The following is a 23,117-nucleotide window of genomic DNA, read 5'->3' on the forward strand; positions in this document are numbered from 1 at the left end:
GGAAGATGGTGGTACCTGTTAAAGCTCATTGCAGCCCCAAGGTATCATTGCATGACATTCTCAGGGATGAAGATAGACAATGCTGGAGAGTGTTTCAGGTTAAGGACTTTTTCCCCAAGAGAATTAGGTGCCATTGGTGAAACATCAACTCAGTTTCTTTCTCCACAGACAGTGCTCAATCTGCTGAGAATCCGCAGCATTTTCTGATCTTACTTCAGATTTCCAGCCATCAACGTGGTGTTAAGGAAGTGCCACATAGCAGAGATGCTGCCTTTTGGACAAGGAGTTGAACTAAAGTCGTTTTCAGAAGTAAATGGATAATGGAACTACTGGAATAGCGAAATTCTTGGCCACAAAGCTTGATAACAACTGGACAAAACGGTTGGCTCAATCAACTTCCCCAATCCTGGACTCAGTACCAACTGCCTCAATCATTAGCTCAGTGTTTGTAATTTACAGGACACAGCGGAGCAGTTCATCAAGGTTATACCCACAGTCCCACCCCTGCAACCATACCACCAGGAACGACAAAAGCAGCAAGGTCACAGGAAGGTCATCATCCTCAGTACCATGGAACATGGAACCATTAATATTATAACAACCGGGATTCTAATCTGATTATAGCACAAGGAGGTTCATCAGTAACTTAAATTTGAACTACACACAATCCAGACAAATTCACCCTCATGTACACGGAGATAAAATGGATTTTGCATGGTGAGAGACTGGTTCAGTTCAATCTACATCATCTTCACAAATGTTGTGCCACAGCAATATAGAAGAGGGTGCAGAAATCATCAGGGGAGGTAGCACAGCAGTTAAATCACTAGGTTACTAATCCCGAGGTCTGGTTCGATGATCCAGAAGGGATTTTAAATCCAACACTAAAAACCTTTTGCAATTATATTGGGAAGCTGAGGATATTCAGGAGCAATGAATATTCCATGAAAATAGACATTTCTAATCTTGCAAATGTAAACAAGTAAATAACAGACATGTTTGATGACTAGTTTATGTGTCTAAAGTGGGTGAAGAGGGGAGCTTCCTTGACACCCCAGGGAAATTAATACTGAATCACGGACAAGGATTTGTCAACTTTAATAATAAAAAAAAAGTGATGGAGAAAATATCGACATAACAAGTGACAAGTCCTCAGGAGCAGACAGCTTCCATCCTAGGGTTTAAAGAAGTAGAAGCCCCAACCATAGTCTTCAAAGTTTGCTTGATTTGGAGCAGATTCCTTAGTTAGAGAATTGTGCTAGTTGATTTGCTACTTAAGAAACATTGAGAAAGGGAAACCAAGGAATTATACATCGGTTAGCCCAGACCTGTTGTCAGGAATATAACTAAAGACTGGGGGACAGAATACTCTGATCATTCTCAAAAAAGAAGAAAAGATGCTGAAAACCTAAAATAAAAGCAGGAAAGGCTGGAAATCTCCAGGTGATTAGTAATTTGTGGAGAGAGGAACAGAGCTCATGTTCCAGATTGATGACTTTCACCAGAACTTTAATTAACTAAAAATTTTCAGCAAGAACCAGTAAGGACTTGTTTTGGGTTGGGCACAGCTAACAAATCTGATGGAACTTTTTGAAGAGGTGACTATAGCTGTGGACAGGGAAGTGTCTGTGGATGTTTTATGTCCCTCAGAAGGCTCTGTTATTCAAAGTTGGATTGCAAGGAATTGAAGGCAAATTCCTGACCAGTTAAGGAATTAGTGGTAGGAAGGAGACAGTGGGGATAAAAGACAAATACTCAAATTGGCAAGATTAATGGGACCTGCTTTGGGGCCTCAAATATTCTTATTGGTTTAGAAGTGGAGATAAGGGCATACCAGTATGCAGCTGACATCAGGTTAACAATACAACTGTACCAACAAGAAACTTAAGTTGCTCTCACCCTTAGAAAATGGGCGAGAAAGCCACATACCTAAGTTTGCCACTGACAGACAGGACATTGTTAATAGCATTGAATTTCAGAGATATTAATAGATTCAATAAATTGGCTAACAAACCTGACGGAACTTTTTGAAGAGGTGACTATAGCTGTGGACAGGGAAGTCCGATTATGGCAAGTAGATTTCAAGTTAGGGTAATGTGGGGTCATCTGCCTTGAATCTAAAAAGGGTGGAACTGAGTGCTTTTTACATGGTGAAAAACTAGAAACAACCTATTCATCTGAATGCAGTCACTAGCATTAAATGAAGAGCTAAGTTTTTTTTGTTTATTTGTATTTCCCGATTTCAGATTACACGGCAGATGCATTCCTGGAAACCACAATCATTATATAAAATGTTGTTATATAAGGCAATTATCTGAAAGCACACATAGGAGTTTTCCCAGCATAAGAGGTGGTTTCAGGATAAACTTTGCCCTAACAATTTTTCGTTAAGTGAACTGAAATAGCTGCTGGCACTGTGTGCCTAATGTGTATGGTCATGGAGAGTGGTGATGTCCAATGACCACATGTTCGAGGCAAGCGAGTATAACAAAGCAAGTCTTAACCAGGGAGATGAGGCCTGATTCAGCATCCAAAATGGCTCAACTCTGTCTGGGCTATTGCTGGGGTCTCCAAGCCACCTGTATTGGAACTCTCATTATCTCTCCAACGTTACTGATCGCCCCACCCAGCACTTTCCATTGCCTGTGTCCACAGCCCCCCCTTGATCATCAGCCCCCTCCACGCCACACTGAGATCCAACCCAGGTGACTGACCACTGGCTGTTTCCAATTCTGATGAAAGGTTACGGGCCTGAAATATTTCTCACTCCACAGTTGCTGCCTGACCTGCTGACGTTTTCCAACATTTGCTGGTTTTATTACTGCGCTGATTAAGTGTTCAGATGCTGGAGTGGGCTTGAGGCATTAAATAATAATCATTATGGTTAAGCAGCCAGTTCTTGCAAAGTCTGTTCTTAAACAACACACACAGCAATTACAATTACTGAACCAATGGCCAAATCACACAGCTGCATTCATTTAGATCGCTATTCAAGTGGAGTTGGCTTGTTCTAAGGTAATGAAGCAGGAAAGCTCGGGGGAATTTGGCTGTAAACATTTCTTCCCTTTTAAAACTTTGCACCATTAGGTAAGAGTAACAAGAGGAACAAATTGAATAGTCAACAGGTTCAGTTGGCAAATCCCAGGTCAGGAAGTGTTTGTGACAGAGAGTATGCATTAAACACACATTGCAAAACGGCTGTGCACTCAGATTCACTTCAGCACGTACTGCTGTAGAAATATTCAACTGGGTCATTAATTGTGGCAGCTATAAGGCAGCCAAGGTACTCTTTAAGCAATTCCAGATCACAGTCAATAAATAAACTGCATGCAGATGGACTGGTTTAAGAAGTAACCTTCCTCAAAAAAATACTAACACCTTTCACTGACTGTGACAAAGAATTGAAAGGAGCTAGGAGAGTATCCTAGCATCACTGCTGGGAATTCAAGAGCAAATCCCTACTTTCCAAAGTGACCTGACATCTCTTCTCAGCTTTTATCTTTTGATAGTAGTTTAAGGAAAAATTGACACCCATCCAAGAAATCAGATTTTAAAGGAGCATAAAAAGACTAATTAATGAAATTATTCGTAACGTGAAAATATACTGCAATTTTGAACCATCCATTGATGGCCAAATTGACTATTACTTTAATCATGTTGACATCTGCTCTCGAAAAAATTTATACACATATATAAAAATGTACTCTTAAACATAAATACAAGCCTGGATTCAAATATAAACTAACAATTTAGTTTTGATAGTGCCATATTTCTATTGATTTCAAGTCAAGAGCAAACATTAAATATTAGCACCAGGCACCCTCCAAGTGGGTGTATTGGATCTAACTATAACTATGCAACTGCAGCAGAACTAGAACAGTAACCCTCTACAAGTTCGTAAGTACAAAGTGTCACAGAGGGTAGAGTTTACTGACAAATATGGAAAGATGAGTTATGTACATTTCTCTGGACCTTCCATCATTTTGGTACTGGTTTATTATTGTTGCATGCACCGAGATACAGCAAAAAGCTTTAGTTTAGCGTTGCCAATCATACAGATCATGCCATACACAAGTACATTGAGTAGTAAAAAGAAAACAGAGTGCAGAACACAGTGATACAGTTACAGAGAACGTACAGTGCAGGTAGACAAAGTGCAAGGGCCACGACGAGGTAGATTGAGATCGAGAGTTCATCTTTACTGTACGAGAGGTCTGTTCAAGAGTCTGAAAACAGCGGGATAGAAGCTGTCCTTGAGTTGTAAAGTTGGTTCACAAAGGTTGGATAAAGGAGGTTACTGTGAGTGGAATTTCACAGACAGTAAGAACGTGCACCTCCAAAGTTAAGAGTGGCTCAGTGGGAATATTGCCCCACCAACTCAAACCTCTGATAACGAGAGGTGCTGCTCGTGAACTCAAATAGCAAATCAGTGTGAGTGCTGCCTAGTCATGCAGACACTGAATCAGTGGGAGCTGTGCCCACTAACAACTGCTGAAGCAATGCCTCCCATTAATTTAGATGCTGTTTTGAAGATGGCTTTACATGAATTCAAATACTGGATCGGTGGACATGTGACCCAGCACCAGATTGCCGTGTGACCCAGACAATGGATTGTGTGCAGCCAACTAACGCCAACACTAGCCCCAGGTCCTGCTGCCCAACAATGCACTCACTCACTCAGGGGAACTGGTCCGCACATAGTGGGGGGGACAATGCTCACTTACTGAGCTAACTCAAGAGATCACTTTACTACATGGGTGACCCCTGCTTTACGTGGAGTTGCATTCCTAGAAAACGGTCTGTACGATGATTTCCTGTAACGCAAAGCCACAGCATCTGTGCATGGGTCAAGAAATGCAGGTTGAAAATAATCTTGTGCAACAAACAAGCTGCTGGAGGAACTCAGCGGTTCCAGCAGCATCTGTGGGGGGCGGGGGGCTGGAAGGAATCGTCAACGTTTCAGGGTTTCGACCAGATTCCAACATCTGCAGTCTCTTGTCACCAAAATAAATTTTCTGCTTATTTATTTACTTTTCATATAGATATTTATTTATTAGTCACATGTACATCAAAACACACAGTGAAATGCGTCTTTTTGTGTTACTGAGAATGAGCTGGGGGCAGCCCGCAAGTGTTGCCACGCTTCCGGCGCCAACAATAACATGCCCACAGCTCCTAACCCGTACGTCTTTGGAATGTGGGAGGAAACCAGAGCACCCGGAGGAAACCCACGCAGGCACACAGGGAGAACGTAAAAACTCCTTACAGACGGCGGGGGGAATTGAACCCAGGCCACTAGCGCTGTAATAGCGTTACACTAACCGCTATACTACCGTACCGCCTTTCTTAAGAGCAAATTAATATTCCGTATCCCAGATATTTTGGTAGTGGTTTGTGAATTCCATAAGGATGAATTTCCGTTACTCAAACCGCTGTAACGTGAGTGTCGCCTGTGTACAGATTCAGCCAAATAAGCTTCCCATTAAGAGAAAATTGTTCTGAATCTAACAAGAACAATGTACGACAGGATCAAATAAACAAAATTGCTGGAGGAACTCAGCGGGTCAGGTAGCCCGTGGAGGTAGAGGGACGATTGACATTTCGGGTCGAGACCCTGCATCAGGACTGAGAGTGTCGAGGGGAGTCAGCCAGCATAAGGAGGCGAGAGGCAGGAGCTGGCAGTTGATAGGTGGAACCAGATGAGGAGGGGGATGATGGAGCCAGATGGGACCAGGGAGGGGCTGGAAGGTGGTAAGTGGAGACACAAGAGGCTGCTGGTGCTGGAATCTGATAAGTAAGGAAGGTGCTAAGTGGAGCCAGAGAAAGGAGGGACGATAGGCAGATGGAACCAGCTGGGGAAGGGGATAGGAGACCCAGTAGGTTAAGTGTGTGGGCAATAGACAGATGGAACTGTGTGGGGGAGGCGAACACAACCGGGTAATGGGGGTGTGGGTTATTGGAAAAAGGGGAGTGAGAGAACCTGGGTTCAGAAGGAAAGGGAAAGGTTAGCACAGACCAGTAGATAGATAGATATTCAAAGGGCTGTTTCCGTAGCATATGACATAGATAGATAGATATTCAAAGGGCTGTTTCCGTAGCATATGAGAGAGAGAGAGAGAGAGAGAGAGAGAGAGAGAGAGACAGACAGACAGACAGACAGACAGACAGAGACAGAGACAGAGAGGTCGTTTCCACTGGCAGGTTAGACTAGAACTAGGGGACATAGCCTCAAGATTTGGGGAATAGATTTAGGACGGAGATGAGGAGAAACTGCTTTTCCCAGAGAGTAGTGAATCTGTGGAATTCTCTGCCCAGGGAAGCACTAAAGGCTCCCTCATTAAATATATTTAAGACACAGTTAGGTAGATTTTTGCACAGTAGGGGAATTAAGGGTTATGGGGAAAAGGCAGGTAGGTGGATCTGAGTCCATGGTCAGATCAGCCGTGATCTTATTGAATGGCGGAGCAGGCTCGACGGGCCAGATGGCCTCCTCCTGCTCCTATTTCTTATGTAGGACATGCAGGTTACCTAAAATTGGAAAATTCAATGTTCATACCTTTGGGTTGTAGACTACCTAGCCCAAATTGTCATTCTAGTTTGCATTGGGTCTCACCCTGGCAGTAGAGAAGGCAGAGGACAGGCAGGTTGGTGTGGGAATAGGGAGGGAAGTTGAACTAGTCTCACAGCATGGAGACATGGCCCTTCAGCCCAAATCATTCATACTGACCAAGATGCCATTTAACCTAATCCCATTTTCCCACATTTGATGCGTATCCCTCTGAAACCATCCCATCCATGAAGATAAAACCAAATGGCAAACAGCCGGGAGCTTAAGGTGGCTGAGGCAGACAGAACAACAGGAATTATCTTGATGTCTTTTTCCACGCAGATCTATGAATGCTGTGGTCCTGCTCCTCTTCCAGTTCTGTGCACTCTCTCCTCCTTTTGAACACACTTTCTCTGGTTCCCATTGCTTCTAGATCTCCCGTGTCCCTGCCTCTCCACATTCATGGCATCTTGGTCCTCCTTTCCCGAAGCTCCCCCTAAGTGCACTACTAACCTCATCTTAATCCATCTCATTAAGTGATGGCTTTGATCACACACTCCGCCCCAAACAACCAACCCCCCCACTGTCAATCCTCAAAAACCTTTATCCCATCTGTTTTCCTTATGCCCATCTGCAAAGAATCTAGGAAAGTTCTTCACATTACAGCCTCTCTATAAATACGTTGCTGTTGAGAAGTTATAAAAGAGAAACAGTTAGATAATTTTCCCCATCCCATCCAACAAATAAGCATGTAAAATGCAAAGAATGCAGAATACACCTGGAAAAAAATATTTGCATGGATTTCTACAATTGTGCAGTGAAGTTTCCAAAGCTCTAGTCCTAGAAAATCGGATGAAAATAAAACTGAAATATAAAGTTGTTACTTAAAATAAAACAATTTCTTTCTGTCTAAATATTTTTATTATGATGTGGTAAGTACATTGAGAACGAGCCACATTGAGCAATAACCCTCAGACAACAGAAACAATGTCAGTATTAACACACTGATTTAATCAGAACCATTACACACACACACCATCCTGCCAACACTGCAATCAAGTGACATGGCTGAAGTACCAAGCAGGACAGTCACTGTAAAGTACAGTTGTGGCTCTGTAACAGTAACAGCTGTATCTTTAACATTTTGCTAGACAAAGAGTTAGTACTTAGTAGTATAAACACAACATCTAGGTTTGCTTGGAATTTCACTGGTCTAAGTGACTGCACTGGTTATGAGTCACAGGGAAAAGGGAAGCTGACAGAGCAGCAACTTTGGTTTCGGTTGCAGTTAAATTTGCTGAGAGTTTGTGACCATCTCAAGGATATGTAGGCAATGAAGAGCGGGCCCAAACTCAAATTATCAAGCTCGAAATCTCTCTACGGCAACGAGGACAATTTGTTTTTGGATTATTTTTTCTTGCAATCAATGGTCAACTATCAACAATGCTGGGAATGGAATTGCAAATTTCACGACATACGTCAGTGGTATAAACTTGATTCTGAGTGCGGAGCCCAAGGATGATCAATGACAACAATGGGCTGGAGTAAAATCGACACAGGCACAACGACCAGAAAACAAAAGGACTGCTGTCGATTTGGACAGATTGGTAACTATCAAGTGGTAGGTGATGTCTAGGTTTCTGGTTAATGTTAAATGAAATGATTACACATCACTATAGATGGATAGCTGTCATAACTGTACTCATTGCATTGTTCCAGAATTTCAATTAGAATGTATTACTATTACTTTAACTAGACATGAGATGAGAGATTGCCTCATAAGTCATGGTACTTGAGATTTTTGAGGTTGTTTTTGAATAAAACCTACACATTGAGAAGCTCTATAAAAATACTTTACATACCTGCAAGACACACGATACCTGGTCGATCCTGTAGCCATGTTTTAGCCAAGAGATATGTGATAATGTTCTTGATAACTTTGTTTTGTGTAATTTTAATTAAATAAAGGTATTGAATATTATGAAAAGCAGACTGAGTGTGGGGTTCTTGCAACGTTCAAATCCCTCTTTGACTTTTCCCCACATCTGCACTTTTTGTTTGGAATGTAGACACTTCTGGAACTACACTCTTGAATAGTTTGGTGATTCACCTGGCACCCATCACCAAACATTTCAACATGGCATGGCGCCATGCACTTCTTAACATTGTTGCCTTTATATCATTCTTCCATCAAATTGATGTGCTTGGCTACCTAACCCATGCTAAGAAGGATTAGCGGAAATAAGTGCGTGTGTTGGGGGTAGGGAGAACTGACGGGAATGCTGGGAGCAGGCATATTGGTAGCCCAAATGATTTCCCTCTGTGTCACACTAAAACATAAGAACTCACTTTTCTCCCCCCAAAGTCCTCAATAACCTGCCATTCATTGCTGATGCTTCTCTCAATTTCCTTCAGGTTCTCAAGCCCTTGGCAAGTTCAACAAAAAGCTATCATGGGTCCAGATAACCTTCCTTTGATTCACTTTCTCCTCTGCTCCCAAATGGAACTCTCAGAGCATGTCCATTGCTAAACTATCTGCTAACTATGTAACAGTCCAGGTGAAGGTCTCGACCTGAAACATCAACAGTCGTATTTCCCACAGGTGCTCTGCCTGACCCACTGAGTTCCTCCAGCAGGCTGTTTTTTTTTGCTCATTTATAATAGTTACCAGCTAAAAGCTTTTATTTCTAAAGCACCTCTCCTGCCTTCTCATTCCATGGGATTCATGACTTATTTCTACATTTACCCTGAAGTAATTAGTTCCTTGGTTTTTGCTTCCTTCTAAACTGTACAAGTTGTTTAAAAGTACACCTGGTCTCACCTAATTGCAGCTACTGTTCCAGTTAACTAATCACCCAATCTCTCTGCAGCCTGATCATAAAACAGCACAGTAGGGCACTTGACAAATTATGCCCATGCTGTCTCACTAAGGACCTCTATATTTCACCCAAGTTGCTCAGAAAAGCATGATTTATGAGAAAACCATTGGAACTTTGAATAATTTGATACCATCACCACATCAGGTCATGCTGGCTTAAACTTCCAACCTAAGCACAGCAGGCAAGTGGAAGTAAAGAAGCTGTAACTACTTGACTGTGGACATGTTCGCTCTCAATAGCTTTTTAACCCTGAAACAAATGTCAGTGAACCAGTGTCCCAAGTTACAATTGCACTGAGAGTTAAGCTTCACGCACAGCTAGCTCAGTCAGTGTTAGGACTCAGATTTGCTAATCACATAGCATGTTTATGAGTGTTTAATTTTAAGTTGGTTGCTGAGCTGGGGATGGACAGTAAAATACCCCATTAATGAGATTATGTAAAATTGTCTGTTGTATTTCTTTAAAGATCAATAATTCAAAAACAAAGGTGCTGTATAAATGTAAGGCAATTCCTTTTGTTGTTTTTCTGAAAGAAAAAATTCAAATTTTTATTAATATTATGAGTGGACACCAAAGAATGCAGAAAACATAACGTAGGAATCCCAGTAAATAGGCATACTGTTGTCTAATGTAGGCCAAATGTTTTATTTAGAAATTAAATGATGAAATTAAAGCAGACACTGATTTGCCTAGAGACTGGTGGGTGTCTCAAAGTGTGCTTGGTGTCAGGTGGTTCAGAGCTGGTCCAAGGGCACTTTGTTGACATGAGGAAGTTCAGTAACACAAGGTCCAAGGCATCAAGCACTACTGAACAGGTGTAACATCCACCTTCAATACCATAAAGGAAACCAGGGACGTCTGGGGCTGGGTAGTTGCAGTGGGAAGAAGGGTTGGCATCGTTACAGGGATGTCCTTTGCTGGCCTGGAACCTGCTGAGGCAGGTCCCCTTTCAGTGACAATGAAGCCGTCCTCACTGGTGCACTGGGATAGCCTGCTTCTGCACGAGTGGCCCATTTTAGATGCAGTGACACATCCACAGTTTACAGATGTGGCAAGCAGGCATTTCTGGTAAGGTGCAATCCTGCTTACATTGAACAATTTGATGGCTTTCCGTGCTTTTTTTAATGTTGTAATAGGATCAACTGATTAAGCTACGTTAGTATTATTGTAAATATTGCACTAAATATTCACCTTATTTTAGAATAAATCAGCTTAAACAAAATAAGCTTTGCATAATACAGATTAAACTCTGTCCACTTTTAGAGAAATTAAAGACGTAAATATCCTGTTTAAATGGCAAGGAATAGTGCTATTATACAAAGATATCCGCATGTACAAATTCACTGGTTGAGTACATTCAAGGCAGGGATAATATGTTGTTGGATATTAAGGGAATCTAGGGATATGGAGTTGGTACAGAATAGGGGCACTGGAATAGAACAACAGCCTTGATCTTACTCAAAGACAGAGGAGACAATGGTCTACTCATGCTTGTTTCTTATGTAACACTGAGTCAACTAACATAAAATTTTACACTTAAGACTATTCTGGAAGAGCTATGGGGCCTTTGATTCAGAGGAAGTATCTCCTATAGACACGTCTTTGGAATTCTCTTCCTCAAGGGGCAGTGGAAGCAGATTTTTTTTTAAAAGAGACAGAGTAGGTAGATTCTTGATAAGGAAGGGGGTGAAAGGTTGCCAGGGACCAGAGTTGACGTTACAGTCAGATCAGCCATGACCAAGGTGGGAACCTTGATCGTTCTGAATGGTGGAGCAGGCTCGAGAGGTCAGGTGGCCTTCTCCTACTCACGATTTGTATGTTCGTAACCATATTATAGAAACTTATTATTGAGCTCAAAAGAATGTAGAAACAAGAAAACAGTCAGGAAGTGAAATTAAAAGAAAATCCTAAGGAACTTAAGTTTGTTCATTAGGAAAGAGATGTAACTTCAGCATGACTGAATTTTAAGTTTCATCATCATAAAGTTAGAAGAGGATTAGGAGAGGCTTATGTGGAGGCTAAGAGTTCAGATTAGCTCAACCTAATGCACTGTGCAAAAATTTATAATTCTCAAAAATTATAATCTTTTAAATATCTTGACAAGGGTGGGCTTGACTTTAATGAAACAAATGGGATAAGGTTAAAATTTCAATCTACAGGTCTTTGCTAGGATCTCAGGCCCAAAAACAAATCATTTAACATGTTGCAAGATCTCACAAACCATGTCCGGTCCAGATTGCTTCTAGGGATCTGCAATTTTATGCAGCAAGTTGTAGGGCTGAGTTTCTGATCAGATTTGAATTGCACCAAATCACCAGCCCCTCTACATCGCTGGCCCTACTGGTATCATTACCTGTCCTCTGACACATCTGGAGAGTTGGACTGCTGGCTGGTTCAATTTCCAGAACATTCATTAATCACATTTGTTTCCACTACCTTTATCTGATAGTTTTATTTGTTAATGTGTATTGTGGAAGACTGACAATAAATTAACTACCATCTCTGAACTTGTGTTAGATAAATAAACCACAGAAATTCCTTCTTTCTCAAAGGTCAGTAGATGTGCTGATCATAACTTCACTACAACTGAAAAATGTGTATAATTTAATAGCTTGATTAACAAAACTAAAGAAATTACTCAGCAATCAAAGACCTCCAGACAAAATACGCTGGCTCTCAACGTTTTAAAATAAACGCCTTCTTGTCCCAAAGTTGTGATGATATTATTTTGGGTAAATTATTAAAAGCAGGTTGCAACATTAAGTTTTCCAATTACAAAAGCAATATATTCAATTTACTTTGTAGAATATAACCAGCCCCTCTACCCCAAATGTCACTGAACCTTTAATGTAGATTCCATCCCAGTACTCGATGCATAATAAATAACTTTAAAGAGACAGGAGCATTTTAATTGCCAACATCATAAACTGTATTTCTAAATTAATGAATACATCAGGTATTGAACCATTTGATGTGCTTTACTGTAAAGTTCAATTTTAAACACCACAAATGCATTTCAGAACAAATGGCCTTATTCTTCATCATTGCCACTGTACTTTGGCATTTTACATTAAAACCTTCCTTAGAATCAAACAGAATTAAAACAAAGGTGTTTAAAATGCACAAGACTTTTGCCTTCCCAATCCCATCTCTAAACAAAAGAAAATGCAATGTTACAGCTTTTTGTTCAGTGAACTGCTGAAAGTCTTTACATCAACTGGAACTGAGACTGGAACACTGCCCTTAAGAGGACAGAAATACCTGAAGTGAGTGTCATAGTATAGTTATAGGCATAATTTGAAATCCTGCCTGTACAGTTCATGATCCATACCCTCACCCTGAAAGGAATTTGGTTTATCTATTGTGATTTGCATAAGGACTCACCAACATTGCTTCCATAATCAGAGTATTCCTGGATGCTTTTATTGTGTGGTGTTGTGATACTTGATTTGACTTCACTATTCTTTATAGCAATATATTGAGCTTTTACAAGAAATGGTGGAAAGGTGGAAAAAAGATTTCTTGAATTAGAAACAGAAAATAATTGGAAAAAACCTTTCAAGCAAACCAAAATCAACACTGCCACATACGCATTCTTCAGATCTGCCCCTGTCTGCACTGCACCTAATGTCACACAGAATTAGTTATTCTAATGCAGATGTAAAATTTCAATGCACTATTTTCATTCATTCCAATTATACAGTGAGAATTCTGACACAAACTTCATTTCCAATCATGTTTTTAGCAAGAGTTAACTATACCAGGTCTTGGAGCTGCTTCTATCAACGTGGACTGCTGACACCTAGAGAAGCTTTGTTACTGGCACTACCTCTTTGGGTTAAGGGGAGCCTGGATTTCCTACTATGTTTTCTTGATTGATTCTGCGTCACATCAACAGCTGACTGAGTGCTGACAACACACATCACAAGCGGGGTGTTGAATTTTGCTGGGTTTGCAATCTATACAATCAGGAAGATGGGAGCTGAGCAGTTTGACTTCTTCACCAGTGAGGCTGTACACTCTCCGTCTGATGAATCCTGAACACTTCTGACCTGGTCATGCAATAATGTTGCCTCCACAGTGCAAATGGGTGTAACTAAGCCACACTAATTCACCCGGTGTTTACTTGTGTCACCGCATAATTTGTTGGTTTGCAAAAATCCACTGCTCAGGATGCAATAAGCACATATTTACAGTAAATTAATGGAATTAGGGAAATTCTGTTCATGGAAGCCAAACACTGAATCACTCTTGACATTTAGTTAATGTCATTCTCGTTACTGGCACCTTCTGGACGTCGTAGTTTATCCACTTGTTCATTTATCTGTCCATCACCGCCCCGTCTATCCTCTGTTTGAACATTAAGACAATCGTCTTCATCGACATGACTGACATCATCATCTTCATCCTCATCTTCGTGGTCTCGCCTTTTCTCCTCCTCCCCCTGGACTTCCATTCTCACCTGACACTTAACATCCACTTCGTTGCTGTTAACGATGTGGCCACCGAGATTACCCCCTTCTGGACTATGGTTCTCTGTCGCTGGCGAGGAGGATGCAGATTCAACGCTGACCGGTGAGATGTCGCTACTACTGTTGTTGTGGCTGACTGTTACAGTGGTGGCTATTGTAGAGGGTTTGACAGGGATCTGCCAAGCAGGAAGCTTCGGAGCTGAAGGGGAAGACGGGAACTGTCGCCTACAGCCAAATAAAAAGTTTGAGCAGTTATAACAAGATTGTAGCAAAATCCAACTCCGTAAACATTATTCAGGGTTTGTACACTATTATTCCATGAGAGAAAAAAATTATTTTACCCAAAGTAACACTAGCTTTCTTCCTCATTGGGAGTCTACTCTGAATTTATATACTACCAGGAGAAAGCACATTCACTCTGGCTTCAGAAACATTATAATTCTGAATGTTGTTGATTTCTATGGAGAACATCCTCCTTATAGTGTTGAATGACTTTGCCTCAGTCATTGTTGTAAGTAGGTACAAAATGCTGTCTTTTAATTGAATCAGGTGAGGGGTTAAATCCATTGATAAATCTTGAACATTTTAGGAATTTTTTGGATCGAACGTTCTGGATTTTGCAATTATGCTAATTTGACTTAGATTTCTATTATGAAGTTGCTTTCTGGCAATTACAAGGCATAACTCTCAAAGATCCAGCACCGCATCTATCACCTTGGTACTGGGCTGCAGATTACTGACACAGAATGGAGGGACATACTGATGAGCACATCCAGGAATTAATAAAGCTAATTATCTGGTTCAATAGGCAATTCGTGACCTCATTTCAGACTTCCAAAAAGGCCTTCATACATGAGATGATAGAAGAAATCCTACACGTGTACACAGGATGATATTAACTAGGAAATAATAGGTTCTTCTGAAGCTGATTCAATTGCTTGTTCTACTGGCCAAACACAAGACAAGGAAGGAAACCAAATTCAAAGTGCTAACCATCTGTCGAAAAAAGCCACAAAAGAACTGTTAGTGAATTTGATAGAGAAACAGGAAGAGCCTAGAGCTGTTCAGTGGTTGCTCGATACATTCACTTGGTTGTAAGATAGATTAGAAGTGTTCACTAATCTACATGTGACAGTAATATCCAGCAATCATAATACAAAGGAGACCACACAGTTACCACTCCTTGGTTGGATTAATGTACCACAGGACATTGCTGGGATAGTGAGAGGTTTTATGGCAGGAGGGCCCACTGCCGGTAAATGCCAAATATCCAATGCTGGTCCAAAATACAGATGTTAATTCTAAGGTAACTAAACTAATATTTATTTCTTTTGGTTCTGATAACTAATCTCCATAAATTCTTTCGGGCTGAAATTTAAGGCACAGGGATAGGAAGGTTCTCACAAAGAACTCTTGTGGCAGCCACTGGAAAACAATGGCATTTGCTTTTGTGAAATGCTGATAATCAATATCCAAAAATACACTTAGAGAATGCAGACAGCCTTAACAACTAAACACAGCTTGGGGGAAACAACACGTTTCTAAGAATCATTCACAATACTAAAACCACCTGAATGGAATGGGTGCAGGGAAGGTCGGGGTAAATTGTCAGAGGGAAAGAGATTTAAGACCTGGAATGTTTGAGAAAACGTCATTTTAAAATAAGTACTCTTCCACTTACCCCTGTATATTTCCCATTTCTATTTATTCTCTCTCCTCTACTGAATGTGCTGACTCTCATTCCACAGTTGCCAACATAACTCCAATTATCCAGGCAGCTACTCGATGTGCAAGCCATATCAGAGGGTGTTCGAAGATCATACTGAAATCAAAGGTGTCCGTGCTCTGCCGTTGGATTATAATCAGGAGTGGAAATGTTTTCCAGAGCTCTCACTAGCTTGGAGCAGCTGCACTGCCTGTGACCAGTGTAGACCAGTGGGACACGCTAATACACTTACCCACTGAGCCTGAAGGGAAGATCACCTTCAAATTCATTACTCAAAGGCAACCCCCTCATTTCCAAAGCCTCCCTTTTGTGAATAAGCACTCTTTCAATACCGTGCAAGTACTAGAACTTACTTATCCTTTCCCAAAGACTTCAGTCCAGGGTCCACATTACCTGCTTAGGAGAAGTCCTTTTAATGAGGTGATCTCAGCTTTCAATTCATTAATGTTCTGAGTCTCCAGAAGCCAATTTGTAGACGAGGAAGCCTGAGGAAACCAATCAGAATGTAAACTGTGGGCAAGATATACATTCCAAAAATACTTCCAAGAAACTATACAATGTGTTTTCAACTGCCTTGTTAATGGCTATAGAATGTTAGTATTATAGCCCTTCCTGAGATTTATTTTCATTCTCTTTAAGTTACATACCTCCAATAACACTTGTTTTTTTTTCATTTGCATCTCCTCCTAACTCATCGTTTGACATTTTATTGCCCATTACCATCCCCTCTTGCCTTGCAACATCAACCTTTTTGTCATTTAACTTTCTCCTGCTGTCCAGCCTTTTGCAGACCGTCCTTTTGTTCTTTACTCCCTCTTCCCGCTTACTCAGTTCAGAGATGTCTCGTTGTGGTGGGATACAAAGATGTCCTGCTTAATTGGAAACGGTCTGAGACTCCCTTTACACAAAGGCCTGAGAAGCTCGGGAATAAATTTGTGACTTGGCTGGGAGGGAGGGAGGGAGGAAGGGAATCAGGAGGTACAGGAGGATCAATGATCAAACAGCAATGAGATTGACCTCTTTGAACATGCCATTCAGATGAGGCAATAGAATTTAAAAGGTTTCTAAGTTTTGGACGTATAAGGCAGTGATTTTGCCACTGAAGTCCTGAGCCTTCAGTTTGCAATTTGGTTTGAGTTGTTATGGGAATCCCCCAAGTAGAATTTTTTGTTTAGCTTTGTTTTTGAAGAATGTCTGTTAAAATCAGAAAGTGCATGCCTGACAGAAAGAAAGAAAACTGTTAAAATAGTTAAGACTGCGTAGCTATTATTGCCTATTACAAGTGTGTCACAGAGATGTTCCAGTTTCACGTAGATCAAAGTTGAGCTCTATACTAGCAAGATATTGTTACCAGATGAATTTATTCAAGAGCAGGAGATCCAGGAGGAATGGATAGCACCTTTGCACTGATGTCTCAATGGGCAACACCATTTTCCCCAGAGGAAGGCAAAGCACCCAGTTTAATAAGAGCAGGCTTTATAAAATATATACTGCAAGCTATTTAATAGACTAGTTATTCAATCATGTTAACTCGTCAGCTATCTAATGAGACTAATCCTAAATTAATCTCATTAATTTATCACAGTCAGATCCCAAATGTAAATTTATAATCAGCATGAATTTAATGTTAAATGACTGACAAATTAAGTTGCATTCATAACCTCCCATTTATTTTGTCAATTAACCCTATCTGCTATTTAATCTAATCAATGTTTTAAGTCCTGCTAACTAGGATTCTCAAGTTAGTAAACAGTTGTTATAGTTTATAACTTTGTTGGTTGACTTGTTTGGTACCGAGCTAGTATAAGTCAATAATGGTGCCGATCGTGATGTGAGCTTGATAGTTTTAATGCTGAATTGATCCAAACCAATTAAGGGCAAAGACTGTGGCTTGCCAAGTGGAGGCACTAGGCATAAGGTGGGTGGCAAATCCTGACTATTTGTTGCCATGGAGTTAAGCGCAAGGTTAAGGACTAAGGATTTATTATGTGCATCTAATAAAGGTTCTTTTCATAAGTCCTGTTTGTGCACTTGTAATTAGGGATTTATGTAGAATTTCTCATGAGCTACTTTCATCAGAAACAAAAAGCAAAATTCTGCAGATGCTGATAATCTGAAATAAAAAAAACGTGTAGGAAATAACCCGAAGAAAAGCAGCATTTTAGTTAACATTTCAGGTCAATGGCTTTTAATCACAAGTGGGAAAAATTACAGAGAAAGAAACAAGTTTTAAGACACAGAGTAAAGGGAGGAAAGAGGAGAACACAAAAGAAAGTCCAGGATAAGGCAGCGGGCATGCGTAGGTAGACGATAAAAGTGGTGACGGTTAAAGTTGCAAGAGGGTTTAGAGGAATGTGATTTTCTGGAGGGGTGTAAATGGGAGAAGCAGAATAATTATTTGACGTTTTCAGCACAATCACTAAATCACGTGATTTCAGAAACACATTGAAAATGACTACAAGGATTTGGGACTCTCCAACAGTTATATTTTCAAGAAGAGTTCATGTATTGAGAAAGCTATGTTCTTTTCATTTCATCATCTTGCTGTGTCTGTTTTCTTCTCTGTTATTTTAACTGTATGCGAATTTGACCAAGCAGATTTAGCTTGTGTGTGGTTCTGGCGACATGTTAGTTTTTTCCTTTTGATGGTGCCAGAAAAATGTGATGGGCATAATGTGTACTCCTCAGTGTAAATTGTCACACCCATTCTACACTGAGTAACATGAAGGTACTGGTTCATTAAGGACTCGGCATGAAAAGGTGACAAACTGTTGGCAAAATCACAAACTATAATCTCTCAAAGGCAGCAACTCACGCTAGACCATATTTTCACAGATACTAGTATCATTCCAGTACTTCACCTTGGTGGCTTTCTTTATGTTCAAATCTGGTTGAGTGCAAGTTCTGATGAAGGGTCACTGACCTGAAATGTTATTTGTTTCTCTCTCCACAGATGCTGTCTGAACTGTTGAGTATCTTCAGCATTTTTCATTTTTATTATGGTTTTAATACCATTGCTTATAAGGCTTAACTTCAAATTTGGCAGAGGTTGTAGATCGATAGATCAGCTGCCTAATATAAACTGTGCACAATTTTCCCATCCAGGAAAATCAAGGTTTCATCATATTACAAGGATGATCACCAGCCAGAGCTTAACATCACATCTGCTCAAAAACCAGTACCAAGCATGCAAAAAAACGTCCCATATTGTTGGACTGAAGTTTAGAAAGGAAATTTCAGGGCTATTGCACGCCCACTTTAAAAGGAAATTTGAACATTGCAAGTTTAGGCAATATTGAAATAAATTAGTAATATTAATTAATAATTAATAAAAGGATAACTTAATGCAGTATATTGTTTTTGGAATCACTGGTATCTTATGTTTTTTTAAAAAAACACTTTTAGATTAGAATAATAAACATCAAACAGATGGGAACACAATGAATATTATGCCTGGTATAAAAGAGCAATAACTGTGTCATATTAACAAAGGCTACTTTTTAAGGCTGACATTAATTTGGATTTTGACAATTGTGGTTAGGTGTTAAATGTCAATCTGACTTCCTAGTCAACATTTCCCACTTTAACCCACGCACAGTGTGATACATATTGAACAATCTATTTCAAACTAGAAACTGTAATGCATGTTCCTATGAAAACTGATTGCATAGAACTCAAGCCATCTCTGCACTATCCCCTTCGTTGTTCACCTGGTTGGCCAGAGCATTCAGAATGTGCCTGTCGTTTTTTGTTGTAAAACAAAACGTATTGTCAAGATGTTTAGATCTATATTTTGGGATCTGGACAAGTGATACTGTCGAGAAGATTACGTGGAAAGTAATTCTATTCCAATTTATAACCTAGAGTACATTAGGCAATTTATCAGATGTGTATAAGCTGTGGATCTGTGCTGCTCAACCTATCGGCCTTTATCATTAGTACACAGCGAAACCACCGGTAACCTTGAGATTTCCATGCATCCATAATTTAAGTCGCAATTCCCAAAGTTCCTGTCAGTGATTCAACCAGCCACTGCAGATTGCAGTGTGGGAGGAGTTTACTCCTCCATTAGAACCAAGTGCAATCAGCTGAACATGAACTTCAGATGTGATATGTATTGAACATTTTAAACTAGAAATTGAAAAGCATGTTCAATGTTATTATGAAAAAGGATTACATAAAATCCTAGCCATCTACACTATCCCTTTCATTGCTCACCTACTTGACCAGAGCTTGTAAGATACCTGAAAATCTTAACCATTGACTCAGGACAGTGTACTGATCTAGAATTACAGCCTAGCAAATAATCTTGTCCAAAAAATAATAATTTTATGGATGTGGATCCTAATTCCCTCAGATAAACTCTTCAAAGTATAATGGAATTTAAAATAAATAGAACATTTATAAATAATTTTGAGGTTAAAGGTTCATTTGTGTCAATAGCTGGGCTGTTTCATGGCTGTAGCAGTTGCAATAAGCTGAATAAAGAGATTTAAACCTGATATTATATCAAGACACAGACAAGGATTTGAGAAAAATTAACATTTCAAAGACTTTAGAGAAATTAAGGCTGCTTTAAGTTGGGCAGCAGTTTGGCAGGAAAGTTATGAGGGGTAAACATCGGTGGTTATGAAACGGTACAGTCCACAAGGAGAGGAATATCAGCTAGCATGGGGACTAGAAAGAGAAATTAGGCAGTCCGCAGAACAAGTGTATTAGATCACAGGAGCAAGAAGTGAGTCTCATGACTGAGTTTGAAGGATGGTGGAATTAGGGGAAAATTAAAGAAAAGTTCAGGAATAGGGAATGAAGATTTAGTTGGAGGCGATTTGGGTATCTGGAGAATCAAAAACAAAAGAATATGGACAATGACGGGGAAGAGTGTCATTGAGCAGATCAAATTTATAGACATGAAAATGGAAGCTAAATGCTCAGTACTTCAAAGGTACAACTAAGAAATTTGGGCAAGGTGTTTTTCTCTCTGGGCATACTGTACGCAGAAAAAAATTGGGATTGGAAGAAGTGGTATGGAGCTCTGGGAAGTGGTTGAAGAAGACCTTGTCAGTGATTGAAACCCTGGGAACAGAGGCAATAAACACAAAACTGTAGGAGAATTCACATTTCCAATTTATCTCAATATCCCTTCCCAATATTTTTGTGCAACCTCACATTTAACTATTTGGAGGTTTACCACTTCAGCACCTTCTGTGCAATACCAGTCTAAAACATGACTGGGGGTAACTGTAGGAGGAGGTGATGTGGTGAGGGAAAATTGCCAGGGCAAACTTTTAACCATATTAGTCAAGTTATAGCATATACCTATTATTAAGCAAATGGGAAATTCTCAATATATTACTTTGGTATTTGTTAACACATTCCCCAATAGAAAAAGCAAAAAACCACAGATGCTGTAAATCTGAAATAAGAGCAGAAAATTCTGGAAATACTTGGCAGGTCAGGCAACATCTGTGGGGAGAGAAAGAGAATTAATGTTACAGGTCAAAGACCTTTCACCAGAACTGGAAAAAATTGGAAAACACTTAAAATTGAGAAGAGGGAGGGGTGGAGAGAACAAAATGAACGTTTGTGATAGCCAAAGAAAATGGAGAGGTGTTGCAGTCCTGTTAATGGCAGCTTATCTGCCTGGAGGAGGTGTAAATAGAGGGTGAAGGACAGCAGAGAGTGAGAAACAAAGAAATGCTGGCAATTTGAGACACTGAGCTGGAAGCCTGAGATAAATGAGAATGCTGGTAAATCTCAGGTCAGACAGGATCTGCGAAAATACAGCCAACACCACAATGTCCCAGGATGATAACCCACCCCCTCTAGGAATGGCCATGGACTTCCTCCCTGCCCAACTCACTGAGCACTCCCAGCCTGCATTCCATTCTCCTGCACGAGAATTCATCAATGCTGGTGCAAACAAGAAAGGCTGGTACTTGAATTTGTTGAATTCAATGTTGAGCTCCAACGGCTGTAGTGTGCCTGGATGGATAAAGGGCTGTTTTCCATATTTTCCTTTGGGCTTTGTTAGAATGATGCAAGAGGCTGAAGACAGGCAGGGAGGTCAGAGTAGGTTTGGGATGGAGAATTAGAGTGACAGGTAACCAGAAGCTCAGAGAAACATATTATATTCCTTATACAAGTAATATATATGTTCCTTAGCATTGTTTTAGAGATTGTGTGTACAAAGATTGTGCTGCCTCATATAACTGGGCACTCAGCCAATTGTCATTGCTTAAGTAATGTTAACAGCTGAATTAGTCATAAGTCGCTAAGCTTTCATAAGTGTTTTTTCTTAAATAAGAAACATGTGTTGCTGAACACTCATTGGGCACCTGGAAACAATTTTTGCAGTTTTCCACATTGGCTTTGAACTGCAAGGCCATGTTTCCAAAGGAAATTTGAATTTAATTCTGAGGGCCATAATACCAGCCACCTGTTGCTTTGACGGCTTTGTTAAAATTTTTGCTTTACACATGGTGAATATTCTACCAGGATGGAATATAATACCTGGCAATTTTCAACAGCATCTTCAGGAAAAGGGAAGGACCCCCATGTTCAACATTTGCATTAACTTCTGGCCACTGCAGCTGTTCTGTTTGAAAAGTCTGATTATTCATGTATCAGTGTTATATTATGGCATCAGGGAAAAGTTGGTAGGATTTCTGGAATGCACAGACTTTGACTGCTGGTCATGTGATTTTGGATTGAAGTACAGCTTTACATTTGCCTAGAAGTCACCACACAGGTTCTTTGACTACTTGTCAAATAGTTAACACTGGGAAAGAAAAACAACTCACCAGCTCTTTTCGTTCTTTTGAAACTTAAAGCTGGTTTGAACGTAAAGATGGACCACCCAAGCTCATTTAGTAGTATGTTAAAAAGCCAGTCGAGCACCATATATACTGCATCTGATAGGCAAATTACTCGTGCCATTCCAGGTGCAAGAAAACTTGGAAGTTATTCAAGTTTGTAACTTAGCAATACGTAGCTCTCATTAGTGGAACATATCCATGCAAGGTGGAGAGACTAATTTCAGCACAGAAGAGAAAGTATATCCATGCTTACAGTAGAATCTTTTTACCTGTAACACATGTGAACAGCTGGAAGACTAAAAAGCAAAAAAAAGTATAATATGTTTACTTAGATTCTCAATTCTTTGGTATCACCTATTGCTTCTCACACAAGCTGTGGAGAAATGCATAGATCTGTAAGTTCACAGACTATGGCAACACATCAGAGAGAATACTTGATGTTTTCTGATGGTTTGAAAAGAATAGAGAAGAGCACTTCCAATTGTGTAACAATAGTACACTCAAGAGGCTCTGAAGTCTTTCGAGTATAAGACAAGTAAATTATAGACAGCACATCCAAATCAACATCTCTTCAAACATAATTTTTCTAACACGGTTGTGTTCCAAAGATTACTGGTTCCCATTTTGTCTGCATGAGGAATTCATTGAGCAACACAGAATCTTTAGATAGCTTCC

General features: G+C 40.1%; 1 protein-coding gene across 2 annotated transcripts in view; it reads right to left on the reverse strand.

The window, feature by feature from the left end:
- Positions 1-12,291: 12,291 nt before the first annotated feature.
- The window catches only part of pex14 (peroxisomal biogenesis factor 14), a 193,024-nt gene continuing 182,198 nt past the window's right edge, over positions 12,292-23,117 (reverse strand). Inside the window, exons 8-9 of one of the 2 annotated variants that reach the window (XM_052039288.1) lie at positions 16,018-16,109; positions 12,292-14,123 (exon numbers count right to left, since the gene is read on the reverse strand). In XM_052039288.1, the coding sequence (XP_051895248.1) occupies positions 13,685-14,123; positions 16,018-16,109 (531 nt within the window). In that variant the 3' untranslated portion in view covers positions 12,292-13,684. The remainder of the gene's footprint in view (positions 14,124-16,017; positions 16,110-23,117) is intronic. The other variant, XM_052039289.1, reaches the window with a different exon arrangement.

This window comes from Pristis pectinata, chromosome 26, assembly GCF_009764475.1.
Source record: "Pristis pectinata isolate sPriPec2 chromosome 26, sPriPec2.1.pri, whole genome shotgun sequence".
In the NCBI taxonomy this organism is placed as follows: Eukaryota; Metazoa; Chordata; class Chondrichthyes; order Rhinopristiformes; family Pristidae; genus Pristis; species Pristis pectinata.